The 13,432-nt window shown below is 34.4% G+C and overlaps 1 protein-coding gene and 1 pseudogene across 2 annotated transcripts; both read left to right on the forward strand.

Moving 5' to 3' along the window:
• The first annotated feature begins 1,699 nt into the window (after positions 1-1,699).
• On the forward strand, positions 1,700-7,248 carry LOC114741162 (TMV resistance protein N). Of its 2 annotated transcripts, none has more exons than XM_028929413.1 (6): positions 1,700-2,499; positions 3,420-4,518; positions 4,618-4,890; positions 5,113-5,919; positions 6,126-6,703; positions 6,781-7,248. In XM_028929413.1, the coding sequence occupies exons 1-6, from the start codon at positions 2,003-2,005 to the stop codon at positions 6,872-6,874; spliced, it is 3,348 nt and encodes a 1,115-aa protein (XP_028785246.1). In that variant the 5' UTR covers positions 1,700-2,002; the 3' UTR covers positions 6,875-7,248. The 2 variants fall into 2 exon arrangements, with proteins under 2 accessions (XP_028785246.1, XP_028785247.1); XM_028929414.1 differs by having other exon boundaries at positions 3,420-4,326.
• Positions 7,249-9,040: 1,792 nt separating this feature from the next.
• LOC114741161 (toll/interleukin-1 receptor-like protein) lies at positions 9,041-10,744 on the forward strand (annotated as a pseudogene).
• Positions 10,745-13,432: the final 2,688 nt, after the last annotated feature.

The raw sequence follows: 13,432 nt of genomic DNA on the forward strand, positions 1-13,432 counted from the left end.
GGTTTTGTTAACAGAAGGGCTAAGATAATTAACAATAACGACTCAATAAAAAAAAATTATAAGGACCCGATTCAAAATTTGATAAAACTACAAGGACTATCAAATTAGTTTTCTCTAAATTTATTTATAATTTATATAATATGCCAAATATTATAATACACTTCTTTTGATTGATATTTATTTTGATCCGTGATTATTTATAATCTATTTTTTATGTCTCAAGATAACTGATTTTTTTATATTTATAAATTAGAAAATAATAATTATGATAAAAATATTGTACTAAGATAATAAAGAAATCTGAATAAAGAGAGAACCACATATTTGTGGGCTTATAATTAGCCTCCCTCCTTTCTTTATAAACCGAGTAAGAAACATTTCCTCCTTTCCTGTCGTCCAACCAAACCAAACTCACAAGCTCCTCTCTTCTCTGCTGCTACCCATCCCCTTAATTAACTTCAACTCCCCCCTCCTCCATTAAACTAGACGAAGCCTCAGATTTCAAATCTTCTTCTGGAGATAATATTTTTTTCAAATAAAAGTTTATCAGCGACCCACTTGACTCATATTATACACAAAAAATTCTCCTTTTAAAAAGACATTCTATGTACTGTGTTTCGATTTTGATTCGATTCGATTCGATTCTCAACCCAAATAATATATGAAAAAGAAAAATCAAGAGAAAGACAACTGTTTTGATTCTGCGCGCTCTGTGCTCACCGAAAGTCCCTATGAACACAGACGCCTCTTTTCAAAAATGCCAAAAAACGCTCAATGCTCTTGGACACTCCCCGCGCCAAATCATTCTGGAACTGTCCCAATTTTTTTTTTTTTCCTGGGAGGGTTGTTATTAAATCTTAAGAAAGTAATATAAATATTTAAAGGTCTCAATTTATAATCCAACTGCTATATCTGAGTGATGCAATGTGTTTTTTTTTTTAGCAGCATTGATTGATGAAATGCTGATGGATTAAAATAAAAGAAAAATTCATTTTTCCGTATGCTAACATCTCAATTTCTAAATTTTGATTTGATATAATTCATACCCTAAATTTTTAACTCTTGAAATTCAATTCCTCCCCTCCCCTCCAAAATTGAGAAGATTTAAAGGGAAAAGACAATATTTTGTCATATTATGACTATTATACTCATATTTATTTTTAATATCTTTATACTACTCTAAATCCTTTTCTTCTTGTCTCCAGACCTGCTTTTTCTTTTGCATGACCAAATATTTTATTCAAAGATGGGATACAGTATAAGTTGTGACTGAACATTACTTCAGCCTTCTTTTTAATAATACTTCACGCTTTATATTAGAATTTTAGTATAAATATTGCTTAATTTATTAAATATTATTTACAATTTTATTTTATTAAACATTCTATAAAATTGGAAGAAATAATCTCAAATAAAATAAGGACAAAATTGTTCATGTTAAATTATTTTCCCCTCCTCTTCCTTCATGAACCAAACAAGGTAATATTAAAACTTCTTTCATCTTTTTTTTTTTATAAATCTAAATAAGATAATATTAAAATCCTTCCATTTTTTTCCTTTTTCTTTTTATTAAAATCTTTCTCTGTTTTTTTTTTCTCATCGTGCCAGACGGACCTTTTATCATTTATAATTTTGTCCTCGTTTTACGTCACAAAAAGACAAATTTTAGTATTCTCTCACTATCCTACTCTCCAGGATACCTGCTTCCAGCTCCGCCCTTGACGACATGTTCAATCCTTTTTCTTTCTCTCTTTATGGTTCTTTCTCAATCCGACAAGGTTTTAAGCAAGACACCTTAGATTTCTTCAATTTGATTTCCGCCCAAACAAAAACGAGCCACTTTCTCAGGAGGTACGCAAACGAAATTGATGGACCAGCTGCTCACAAATTTCCTACCATTTTCCATCCTTCTCTTCGTTGGAGGACCAAATGTCGTGGAAATTTCTCTCATTTGAGAATTCAAAACTCAGTTTCTTGATTCACAATTTTCGTTGTCACAGCCATGGCGATTCAAGGGGCAGCATCATCATCCCTTAGCTTTACCAAGTACAGATATGATGTTTTCTTGAGTTTCAGAGGCGAAGACACTCGCAAATCCTTCACTGTCATTCTCTACGAAGCTTTGCGCAAGAAGGGAATCAACGCCTTCATCGATGACAGGAAGCTCGGTAAAGGGGAACGAATCGCACCTTCGCTTCTTAAAGCCGTAGACAAATCCAGGATTTCTATTATTGTGTTCTCTGCAAACTACGCTACTTCCACATGGTGCCTTGATGAACTGGCTCACATCATTCGGTGTAAGAAGAAGAAGAACCAGGTGGTTATGCCAATATTTTACAAGGTGGATCCAATGGATGTCCAATATCAGAGAAATAGCTTTGAGGAAGCCATGGCTGCTCATGAAGCTGGGTTCATAAATGACCTGCAGAAAGTGCGAAAATGGAGGTCTGCGTTATTTGAAGCTGCTAGCTTGTCACCAGCATGGCTTTTCGAAGATGGGTATGTTGTCCTTTTAGTATTTTGCTTTCTTATCTGCCTTCTGCTGATGAAATTTTCAAATAATTAATGGTTGCTTAGCAGTTCATGGTGAATCCCTATAAATCTGCGCCTTACTCGTATGATTTTATCTGCGTATATATTGTCTTGGAGTTTTTAAACTAATTATAAACTAGAAAGTTGTTAAATATAAATATTTTGATTTAATTTTTAACTACAAATGTTATTTTTTTACCATGGGAATCAGAAAATTTTAGTTTATTTAGTAATTGCTGTTATATCTATATCATCATTGGATCTGTGAAATGTTGGAGACTAACAAATAATACTTCCGCACATCCAATGTGACATTGCTCTTCATAAACCATTCAGAAGATATTGGGTAAAGGTTTAAATTTGCCCTGAAACTTTTCAGTCATGAGCGCTAGCACTAAAATTTTTGTGTGCAAATTACTCTGGAAGTTTTCAATCATAGCAATTTTACCCCTTGTCACTAAAAATGTTAATGGTCAATATTGTTACGATTTTAAACTTTCAAGATAAATTTATATTCTAAAAGACTTTCAGGTGCCCATAATCACTCCTGTATGCAAATTTCCTGAGCAAATTGTACATTAACTCGAAGAGATTAAGCAGGTTATCTATAGTTAGTGAGAGTTATATTCTACTCTTGAATACAAAACTATTTTGCACATTCATATATGAGTATAGGATCCGTTAGCTTTCTGAATAAACTATACACAATATCACGTGTAGTAAATGGAGTTTGATCAATGAGTTCCACTTTTTATGACTTGTTCTAGTATTACTATTTTGGTTTTAATTTTCTTTTGGTCCGACTCTTTTGGATTTATCTAAATGGTTCCATCTGTGCAGCAAATGTTTAGAATTCTATAGCAGAAAGAGAATTTGCTTGTTTGCAGGTATGAATTTGGGTTTATTGAAAGGATTGTTGGAGATGTGTATGCTAGGCTTCCTCCTAAACCACACCATAATGTAGAACACATGGTTGGACTTGAGCCTCGGATAGATGAAGTGATCTCACTTTTAAATAAATCTGACAATGGTGTCTGCATGTTGGGAATTCATGGAACTGGTGGAATTGGCAAAACAACCCTTGCAAAAGCTGTCTACAATTCAATATTCTACCAATTTGAAGGTGCATGTTTCTTGTTTGATGTCAATGAGGCATCAAAAAAATTCCAGGGCATTGTTAATCTTCAACAAAAGCTTATGTCTGATATTCTTGAGGAAAAGATCCTGAGATTTTGTAGTGCTGATGAAGGAATATCTAAAATAAAACACAGACTCTCTCATAAAAGAGTTTTGTTGGTTCTTGATAATGTGGATGAGATTGAACAGTTAGAACGACTTGCAGGGGGGTGTGATTGGTTTGGTTGTGGAAGCAAGGTCATTATAACAACAAGAAATAAGCAATTGCTCATTGCTCATAATGTTAAAAGAACATATGAATTGATGCAGCTAAATGATCATGACTCTCTTGAACTCTTTTGTTGGCATGCCTTTCACATGAGCCTACCTCCAAAAGGCTACCAACAGATGTCTAGTTATGTGATAAGTTATGCAAAGGGCCTTCCTCTGGCTTTAAAATTAATTGGTGCCAATTTAGCAGATAAAAACTTAGAGGAATGGCGGTCTACATTGGAACAATATGATCGTATCCCAGAAAGAACAATACATGAAGTACTAAAGATAAGCTATGACTGCTTACAAGATGGAGCTAAGACTGTATTCTTGGATATTGCTTGTTTCATTAGAGAGGAGATATTAGGTTCTCTTGATGAAATAGTAGACTCTTCTGATTATGGTGTAAGGTTTTATATTGAAGTGCTTATTGATAAATCTCTTATAGCTGTTACTGATACTGGTAGTTTACACATGCACGATCTGATAAAACAAATGGGTAGAGAGATTGTTAGGAAGGAGGCACAATCAAATCCAGGCAAACGTAGTCGATTATGGAATTATAAAGATGTTCTTAAAGTATTGCATGAAAATTCAGTAAGAACCGAATTACTTTTTGTTTCCTCTTGTATGTTACATTTATTGTGCTATTGGGCAATATCTAACAAATGTTGCTTCTTTGGGTTTGCATTATAGGGAACTAGTAATATCGAAGGAATAATGTTTGATCCGCCTCAACAACAAGAAGTGGAGTGGAGTGGTATAGCATTTGAGAAAATGAATAATCTTAGAATCCTTATTGTCCGAAAGGCCCAATTTTCAACTGGTCCTAAATATCTTCCCAATAGTTTGAGATGGCTTGAATGGGAGGGATATCCTTCTACAAAATTGCCGCCAATTTTTTCCCCAAGCAAACTAGCTGTCTTCAAGTTATTCTGCTCTCCTTTCAAGTTGGAAGAGCCATTCATGGTACCTCTCTTTTTTTAACCTTTTATGTTTACCATTTTTTTTCAAATTTCTTTGGCTTTTATTTTCTTCAAAGAATCACGAATAAATTGCTTCAATTACCCTATTTTTCTAAACTTATATAAACCTCTTTCATCAAATATGCTCAAATCTCCTTGTTTTTTCCCCATAACATCTCTTATAATCAAAGTTAATTAACCAATTTGCCGTTTTTTGTTTTGGCAGAGATTTGAATATTTGACATGCATGAATTGCTCAAATTGTGAATTCATAACTGAAGTACCCGATATGTCTCAATGTCAAAGTTTAAGGAGATTGCTGTTTGAAGATTGTTACAATTTGATCAAAATTCATGATTCAGTGGGATCTCTCTCGAAGCTGGTTGAATTAAATGTTAGTGGATGCGTTAAACTTGCAAGCTTTCCCCATGAAATCAAGATGCCATCTCTTCAAGCGATTGATTTGAGTTTTTGCGAGAGTCTTGACTACTTCCCACATACAGTTGGAAACATGGATGCATTAACGTATGTTTGGATTGAAGAAACATCTATTAAGGAGCTCCCACCTTCCATTGGAAATCTTGCCCGGCTTGAATCTTTGAACTTAAGCTCTTGCAAAAGTCTTAGGGAGCTTCCAAACAGCTTATTCACGTTTCAAAATCTTGACTGGCTTGGTTTGGAAGGCATTCATCCTGATGGGAGAAAGTCTTTAAGGAAATTATTGCAAGAGAGCCAACCAGTTAGTAGCTGCACAAACGTACAGTTCTTGATGCTCCAAAATTGTTGTCTCTTGGATGAAGATGTTCAACTAACTCTGGATCTTTTCCGAAATTTGATAGAGTTAAATCTATCAGGGAATGATTTTGTGTCTCTTCCTGAGTGCCTTAAAGAGTGTGGTAAGTTGTTGAAATTGAATGTGAATAACTGCAAGTGGCTAAGAGATATACCAGGGTTACCATCAAATTTGCAGATAATGGGGGCAGAGAATTGCATTTCATTAACTCCAAAGTCATTGGGCCATTTATGGTCTCAGGTTTCTCGCCTACTTTTTTCTATTTTCTTTTTCTTTAGTTCCTTTGATGATTATTCAAATTAAATACAATTTCTGTTGATTTGAATTTTTTTAAAACAGTCTGCCTGTGCAAGTTAACGCAGTCCATAAAATTTCCCTTTATTCTCTTCATATATTGTTTTCAAATCTGAAAAATGTCTTTTGCCTCTGTTGTTTTGGTAAATCAGGCCAAAAGGGAGTTCTATGGCATGAGGACCATTTTCCCAGCAAAGTCATCTCCTGATTGGTTCCACAGTTGGTGTGGAGGAGGGAAAATGTCTTTTCTTGCTCGTAGGAATTTCCCTCATGTGGCATTTGCATTTGAGTTGGGGAAAGCCAACACGAGTAGGAGACAATCATTACGTTTTTCTCTGAGCATCAATGGTCGCATATTACAAGAGAGAAATGATCGTATCACAATTGCACCAGATCACGTGGCTTTATTTAATCTGGGAGTGGCTTTTGAGGGAGAAGACTGGAGGTGGCTTCAAAGATTCATGGAATTGGATTGGAATGATGTGGAGATACAAGCCATTTGTTTAACGCCAGAGATACCTGTGGTTAAGTGTGGAGTTTATGTGTACCAACGGCTAACAAACATGGAGAATATCCAATTCAAGCCTCCTTTGGTTTCCATAAATACTCCAGCAACTTCATTGAAACGAAAAGCCATAGCTTCTCCTCCAAATGCACCATCCAAGAAGGCCCTCAGAAAGCTCAAGACTACTGATAAAGGAAAGATCAACAACATAAAGAAAGGTTCAAGGTGTGCCTCTTCTTGATACTGATTGTGGTTTCAAGATTTCTGCTTATTATTAATTTTTCCATATCCGTGTATTGTAGGAGAAATCAACGACACCAATTGTTTCATTCCCGCCGCAAGAAAAGGATGGTTTTTCCAATGGGTAAGCATGTTTGGAGATTTTTGAACTGTTAGCAATTGAATATTACGGTTGATAGCCCATTGTTAGATGATGAGATGACACCTCTGAGCTGTTACGGTGTGTCCGGGCAACTGGCATGATCTCAGCTGCAAACTTAATATTTTAATTTGCTAGAGATTGAAAACTACATATGTGCAATAATCATGCTATGAGAATTCTTTTCCCTTCCGTGACAATTGGTGTGAAGGAGGGAAATTCATGTGGCCTTGGCATTTGAGTTGGGGAAGCCAACATGAGTGAGAGATACTCCTTTGAAATTTGTATCAGTATCAATGGTTGTCAAATACTACGGAGTTACGAAGGTGCTGTGATATCACAAGGTCATGTATGTTTATTTAATATAATAAAGTCTCCTGGGGGAGAAGTAGGAGAGCTGTGGAGTTTATGTGTACAAACAGCAAACATACATGGAAGATGTCCTGTTCAAATCTTCTGATCTGCTTTCCGTGAATATTCAAGATCTTCACTGAAACGTAAAACGGTTACTTCTCCTATTCAACCGTCCAAGAAGTTGCTGAGAAGATTGAAGGCAACTGACGAACGAAAACTCAATCACAGAGAGAAAGGGACAAGGGACAAGGTGAGGAGGATCAAATAGTATATAATGCTACCAGAGCAACTTGCATTATGCAAATGTACATGCTATCTATGGTTTTAAATTGTGTAATGTGTACATCCGAACTAATTGAATTAAGTCAAAACTATAGAAATTGAAATTAAATTGTAACAAGTAAAAGTTTAGCAATGGCATTACAATTAAGTTAAAACTATAGGAACCAAAACATTGATTTCCTTTTCAAATTGCTTATTTTTTAGATCTCATACAAATATCATAGACAGCCAAGTGACAATTCCAACAAGGATGCATGGCTACATGTCCATAGGATGCTTCCTCCACTTAAAAAAAATAATTCATGTCTCTCCCTTTTAAAGTAAACATTCAAAGCTTCCCACTTTTGAGCTGGGGGTGTAAAATTCCATGCAAAAGGTAAACGTGTCACCAAATTTGAAAGTACATAGGTGCTATGAATTAACGCGCTCGCACAGATGGGCAAGTCGACCTTTTTCTTGTATTTTTTTATGACCATGCAGTTTATATTTTATTAACATTTATATTTCTATAATGTATACAATGCAAAATACTGAAATTTTCAATTTTACTTTTTATTTTTAAAATATTCCGAATCATAATAATAAAAATGTTTTAGTTAATAATAATAAATACATTTATAATTCGAAAATATTTATTAAACGATGCGAAATAAAAAATATATATAAAGACATACATCAAACTATCAAAGTATTTTATTTATTGCATATGTCTCGTTCCATTACTATGTATAAAGACAATATTTATAAATAAACTTATAATAAATCAAATTATTTATAAACTTTAATATAAATTTATTGTTAAATTTATATATATAGTTTTCTAAGATATTATATTAATATTTTTAGAAAGTAAACATGTTATAGAAATAGGTGCAATTTTCAAAACTATTACTCCTATAGTCCTATGTACTCCCACGGATCCATTTTTAATTACCATACTGGAATAAGCAGAGAGGGCATTAACTTGTTAATTTTGTCTGAAAATGAAACTTTTTTTTTTTTACACTACATAAGATTTCAAATCTTGTTCTATTAATTGTAATAGGAATAATATTTTTAAGAAAAAGCCTGTAATTGACCCACTTGGCTCATATTATACACAAAAAATAAAATTTCTTTTGAGACATTCTATGTATTTGAAATTGGAGGGAGAATCATATTGGGAAAAGAAATATTTGTGTCTTTTTCCAAATAATATATGAAAAAGGAAAATAAAGATAAGGACATCAATGTCATTTGCACCTCTATTTAATTACTGTGCTTTTATTCTGCTCACCTAAAACGCAGACGCCTTTTTAAAAGGGCAAAAAACAAAAAAGAAAAAGAAAAGCTCAATGCTCTCGGCCTCTCTAAATCCGCGTCAAATTGTTCTGATTTCTGAAACTTTCCCGGCTTGTCGCCAATCCACTGCTCTTGGGTAAATTAATGGGAAAATCATACAACCTACTTTTAACTTAATTTGAAATATAATATCTAATTTATTATTTATAATTTTGTCGTTATCTTATCTTATGCAGTAGGAGTGGTAGTAATAATAATTAATAATGATAATGTGCTTATGTGACTTCCAGCGTAACTCCCGGTGTTTTTGTATTCTCTCTTAATCCTACTTTCCAGCGTACCTGCTTCCAGCTCCGCCATTAACGGCTGATTAGATCCCTTCTGTTTCTTTCTTTCTTCTTCTTCTTCTTCTTCTTTCTCTGTTTCTTCCTCAACCCGACGAGGCTTTAAGCAAGACACCACAGACTTCTTTTTCTTTTTCAGCCAAACAAAATTGATGGACCACCTGCTCACAAATTCCCCACCATTTTCCACCCTTCTCTTCGTTGGAGGATGAAACGTCGTGGAAATTTCTCTCGTTTGAGGATTCAAATCTCAATTTCCTGATTAACTATTGTCCTTATCACAGCCATGGCGATTCAAGGGGCAGCATCATCATCCCTTAGCTTTACCAAGTACAGATATGATGTTTTCTTGAGTTTCAGAGGCGAAGACACTCGCAAATCCTTCACTGTCATTCTCTACGAAGCTTTGCGCAAGAAGGGAATCAACGCCTTCATTGATGACAGGAAGCTCGGTAAAGGGGAACGAATCAAACCTTCGCTTCTTAAAGCCATAGACAAATCCAGGATTTCTATTATTGTGTTCTCTGCAAACTACGCTACTTCCACATGGTGCCTTGATGAACTGGCTCACATCATTCGGTGTAAGAAGAAGAAGAAGAACCAGGTGGTTATGCCAATATTTACAAGGTGGATCCAATGGATGTCCAATATCAGAGAAATAGCTTTGAGGAAGCCATGGCTGCTCATGAAGCTGGGTTCATAAATGACCTGCAGAAAGTGCGAAAATGGAGGTCTGCGTTATTTGAAGCTGCTAGCTTGTCACCAGCATGGCTTTTCGAAGATGGGTATGTTGTCCTTTTAGTATTTTGCTTTCTTATCTGCCTTCTGCTGATGAAATTTTCAAATAATTAGTTGTTGCTGATGGTTTTACACGCTTCATGGTGAATCTCTATAAATTTGGTTATTACTCGTGAGTTATCTGAGTATTTATAATCTTGAACTATTTTAAAAAAGTAATTATAAACTAGAAGGTTTTTACCATAAATATTTTAATTTAATTTTTAACTGTAAATCTTTATTATTTTTTACCACTGAAATCAGAAAATAATGTTTTAGTTAGTAATTGCTAATTTATATATCTATTATCATCATTGGATCTGTGAATACAAATTTATCTTGGACGTTCATATATGAGCAACGGATCCATTCGCTTTTTGAATAAGCTATACGCAATATCTTGTGTATTAAATGGAGTTTGAAAAATGAGTTACATTTTTTATGACGTGTTCTGGTTTTTTTTTTTTTTTTTTTGGATTACTTAATGGTCTATTCGTCCAGTAAATATTTATACTTTGGAGTTTTTTTAGGGGGAAAAAACCCTTTACATAGTGAATTGATATAAAGGAAAAAAAAATTAAATCTAATTGATATTGAGGATGTAATCTTTGAAGGATTCAATCAGATTTTACTTGAAGGAATTATCATAATAAAGACAAGTAGAAGAAGAAGACATTTTACATCAATTTTCTTCACAACAAAAAAAGAATTTGTTCTCTCTTTTTTTTTTTTTTTTTGTGTAGAAACGAATTTGGGTTTATTGAAAGGATTGTTGAAGCCGCGTATGCTATGCTTCCTCCTAAACCATACCACAACACAGAGCACATGGTTGGACTTGAATCTCGGTAGAGAAGAGTGATCTCGCTTCTTAATGAATCTGGCGTTTGCATGTTGGGAATCATGGAACTGGTGGAATTGGCAAAACAACCCTTGCAAAAGCTGTGTATAATTCAATCTTCTACCAATTTGAAGGTGCATGTTTCTTGTTTGATGTCGGAGAAGCATCAAAGAAGTTCCGTGGTATTGTTCATCTTCAACGAAAACTTTTGTCTGATATTCTTGAGGAAAGGATCAGGGATTTTGGCAGTGCTGATGAAGGAATATCTAAAATAAACACAGACTGTCTCATAGAAGAGTTTTGTTGGGTTTGATGATGTTGATGGGATTGAACAGTTAGAACGACTTGCAGGAGGGTGTGATGGTTTGGTTGTGGAAGCAAGGTCATTATAACAACAAGAGATAAGCAATTGCTAATTGCCCATAATGTTGAAAGGACATATGAATTGATGCAGCTAAATGATCATGACTCTTGAACTCTTTTGTTGGCATGCCTTTCATATGAGCCTACCTCCAAAAGGCTATCAACATAGTCTAGTCATGTGATAAGTTATGCAGATGGCCTTCCTCTAGCTTTAAAATTAATTGGTGCCAATTTAAAAAATAAAAATTTAAAAGAATGGAGGTCTATATTGGAACAATATGATCGTATCCCAGAAAGAACAATACATGAAGTACTGAAGATAAGCTACGACTACTTGCAAGATGGTGCGAAGATTATTTTCTTAGATATTGCTTGTTTCTTTGGAGAGGAGAGTGTGGATTCTATTGATGAAATAGTAGAAGCTTGTGATTATGGTGCAAGGTTTTATATTGAAGTGCTTCTTGATAAATCTCTTTTAGCTATTACTGAAAATGGCCACTTGTACATGCATGGTCTGATAAGACAAATGGGGTAGAGAGATTGTTAGGAAGGAAGCACCATCAAATCCTGGCAACCGTAGTAGATTATGGAGTTATAAAGATGTTCTTAAAGTATTATATGAAAATTCAGTAAGAACCTCACCATCTTATGTTTCCTCATTTACATTAAATTTATCGTGCTACTGGGCAATATCTAACAAATGCTACTTATTTGGGTTTGCAATATAGGGAAGTAATAATATTGAAGGAATAATGTTTGATCCACCACAACCAGAAGAAGTGGAGTCCAGTGGTATAGCCTTTGAGAAGATGATTAATCTTAGAATTCTCATTATTCGAAAGGCTCAATTTTCCAGTGGCCCTAAATATCTTCCCAATAGTTGAGATGGCTTGAATGGGATGGATATCCTTCTACAAATTTACCACCAAATTTTTCTCCAAACAAATTAGTTTCTTCAAGTTATGTCACAGTCATTTCAGGCTGGAAGAGCCATTCAAGGTACTTTGTTTAACCTTTTATATTTACCATTTTTCAAATTTATTTGGCTTTATTTTCTTCAAAGAATCAGGAGTAAATTAGTTCAATTATCCTTCCATTTCTCTGAAGTTATGCAAAAACCTCTTTCATCAAATCTGCTCAAATTTCTTTGTTTTATTTCGGTTAAATAGTAGGGATTTGTTCATAACATCTCTTGTAGTTGATGTTAATTAAGCAATCTGCTTTTTGATTTGGCAGAGATTTGAATATTTGACATGTATGAATTTCTCAAATTCCGAATTCATAACCGAAGTACCTGATATGTCTCAATTTCAAAGTTTGAGGAGATTGTTGTTTAAAGATTGTTACAATTTGATCAAAGTTCATGATTCAGTGGGATCTCTCTCTAAACTGGTTAAATTAGATGTTGGTGGATGTGTCAACCTTACAAGCTTTCCACATGAAATCAATATGCCATCTCTTGAAGAGCTTAGTTCAATCACTGCAAGTGTCTTGACTACTTCCCACATATAGTTGGAAAGATGGATGCATTAACGGATATTGGGCTAAAGACACTTCTATTAAGGAGCTCCCGCCTTCCATTGGGAATCTTGTGGGGCTTGAATGTTTAAATTTAAGCTATTGCAAAAGACTTGGGGAGCTTCCAAACAGCATATTCACATTGCAAAATCTTAGCTGGCTTGATTTGGAAGGCATTCAACTTATAGCAGAAAGTCTTCAAAGAAATTAATGCAAGAGAGCCAACCTATTATTAGCTGTACAAACGTGAAGTTCTTGACGCTCAGAAATTGTTGTCTATTGGATGAAGACATTCACCTAACTTTCAATCTTTCCAGAATTTGATCGAGTTAAATCTATCCGGGAATGATTTTGTGTCCCTTCCTGAGTGCCTTAAAGAGTGTGATCAGTTGTGGAGATTAGATGTGAATAGCTGCAAGAGGCTGAGAGACATACCAGAGTTACCACCAAACTTGCTGAAAATGGGGGCAGATGATTGCATTTCATTAAATACGGAGTCATTAGGCCATTTATGGTCTTGGCTTTTCTGGTAGTTTTCTATTTTCTATTTTCTTTTGCTATTTTGATGATTGTTAAATTAATTACGACTGTGATTGCTTTGAAATGGAAAAAAAAGCTATATGTCTTATCTTTTTTGTTTCGAAATCAGATATTATATTTTCTCTTTTCCTGTAGATTTTTGAGTAGAGCTTAGCTGCTTATATGTCAGTAATTAAGTCGTAGTCATTAAAATTTCTCTTTTTTTTTTTTCTTCATAAGTTGTTTTCAAATCTCTGAAAAATCTTTGCCACTCTTGCTTTGTCAAATCAGGTAGAAAA

Source organism: Neltuma alba, unplaced genomic scaffold (assembly GCF_004799145.2).
Source record: "Neltuma alba isolate B1F8T4 unplaced genomic scaffold, ASM479914v2 tig00003297_pilon, whole genome shotgun sequence".
NCBI lineage: Eukaryota > Viridiplantae > Streptophyta > Magnoliopsida > Fabales > Fabaceae > Neltuma > Neltuma alba.

Bases quoted from the DNA above. Each gene is read 5' to 3' on its own strand.
- LOC114741162 (XM_028929413.1), top strand. From the start codon at position 2,003: ATGGCGATTCAAGGGGCAGCATCATCATCCCTTAGCTTTACCAAGTAC. The intron at 2,500-3,419 runs GTATGTTGTCCT...GCTTGTTTGCAG, and splicing joins GCATGGCTTTTCGAAGATGG to GTATGAATTTGGGTTTATTG. The intron at 4,891-5,112 runs GTACCTCTCTTT...TTGTTTTGGCAG, and splicing joins AGTTGGAAGAGCCATTCATG to AGATTTGAATATTTGACATG.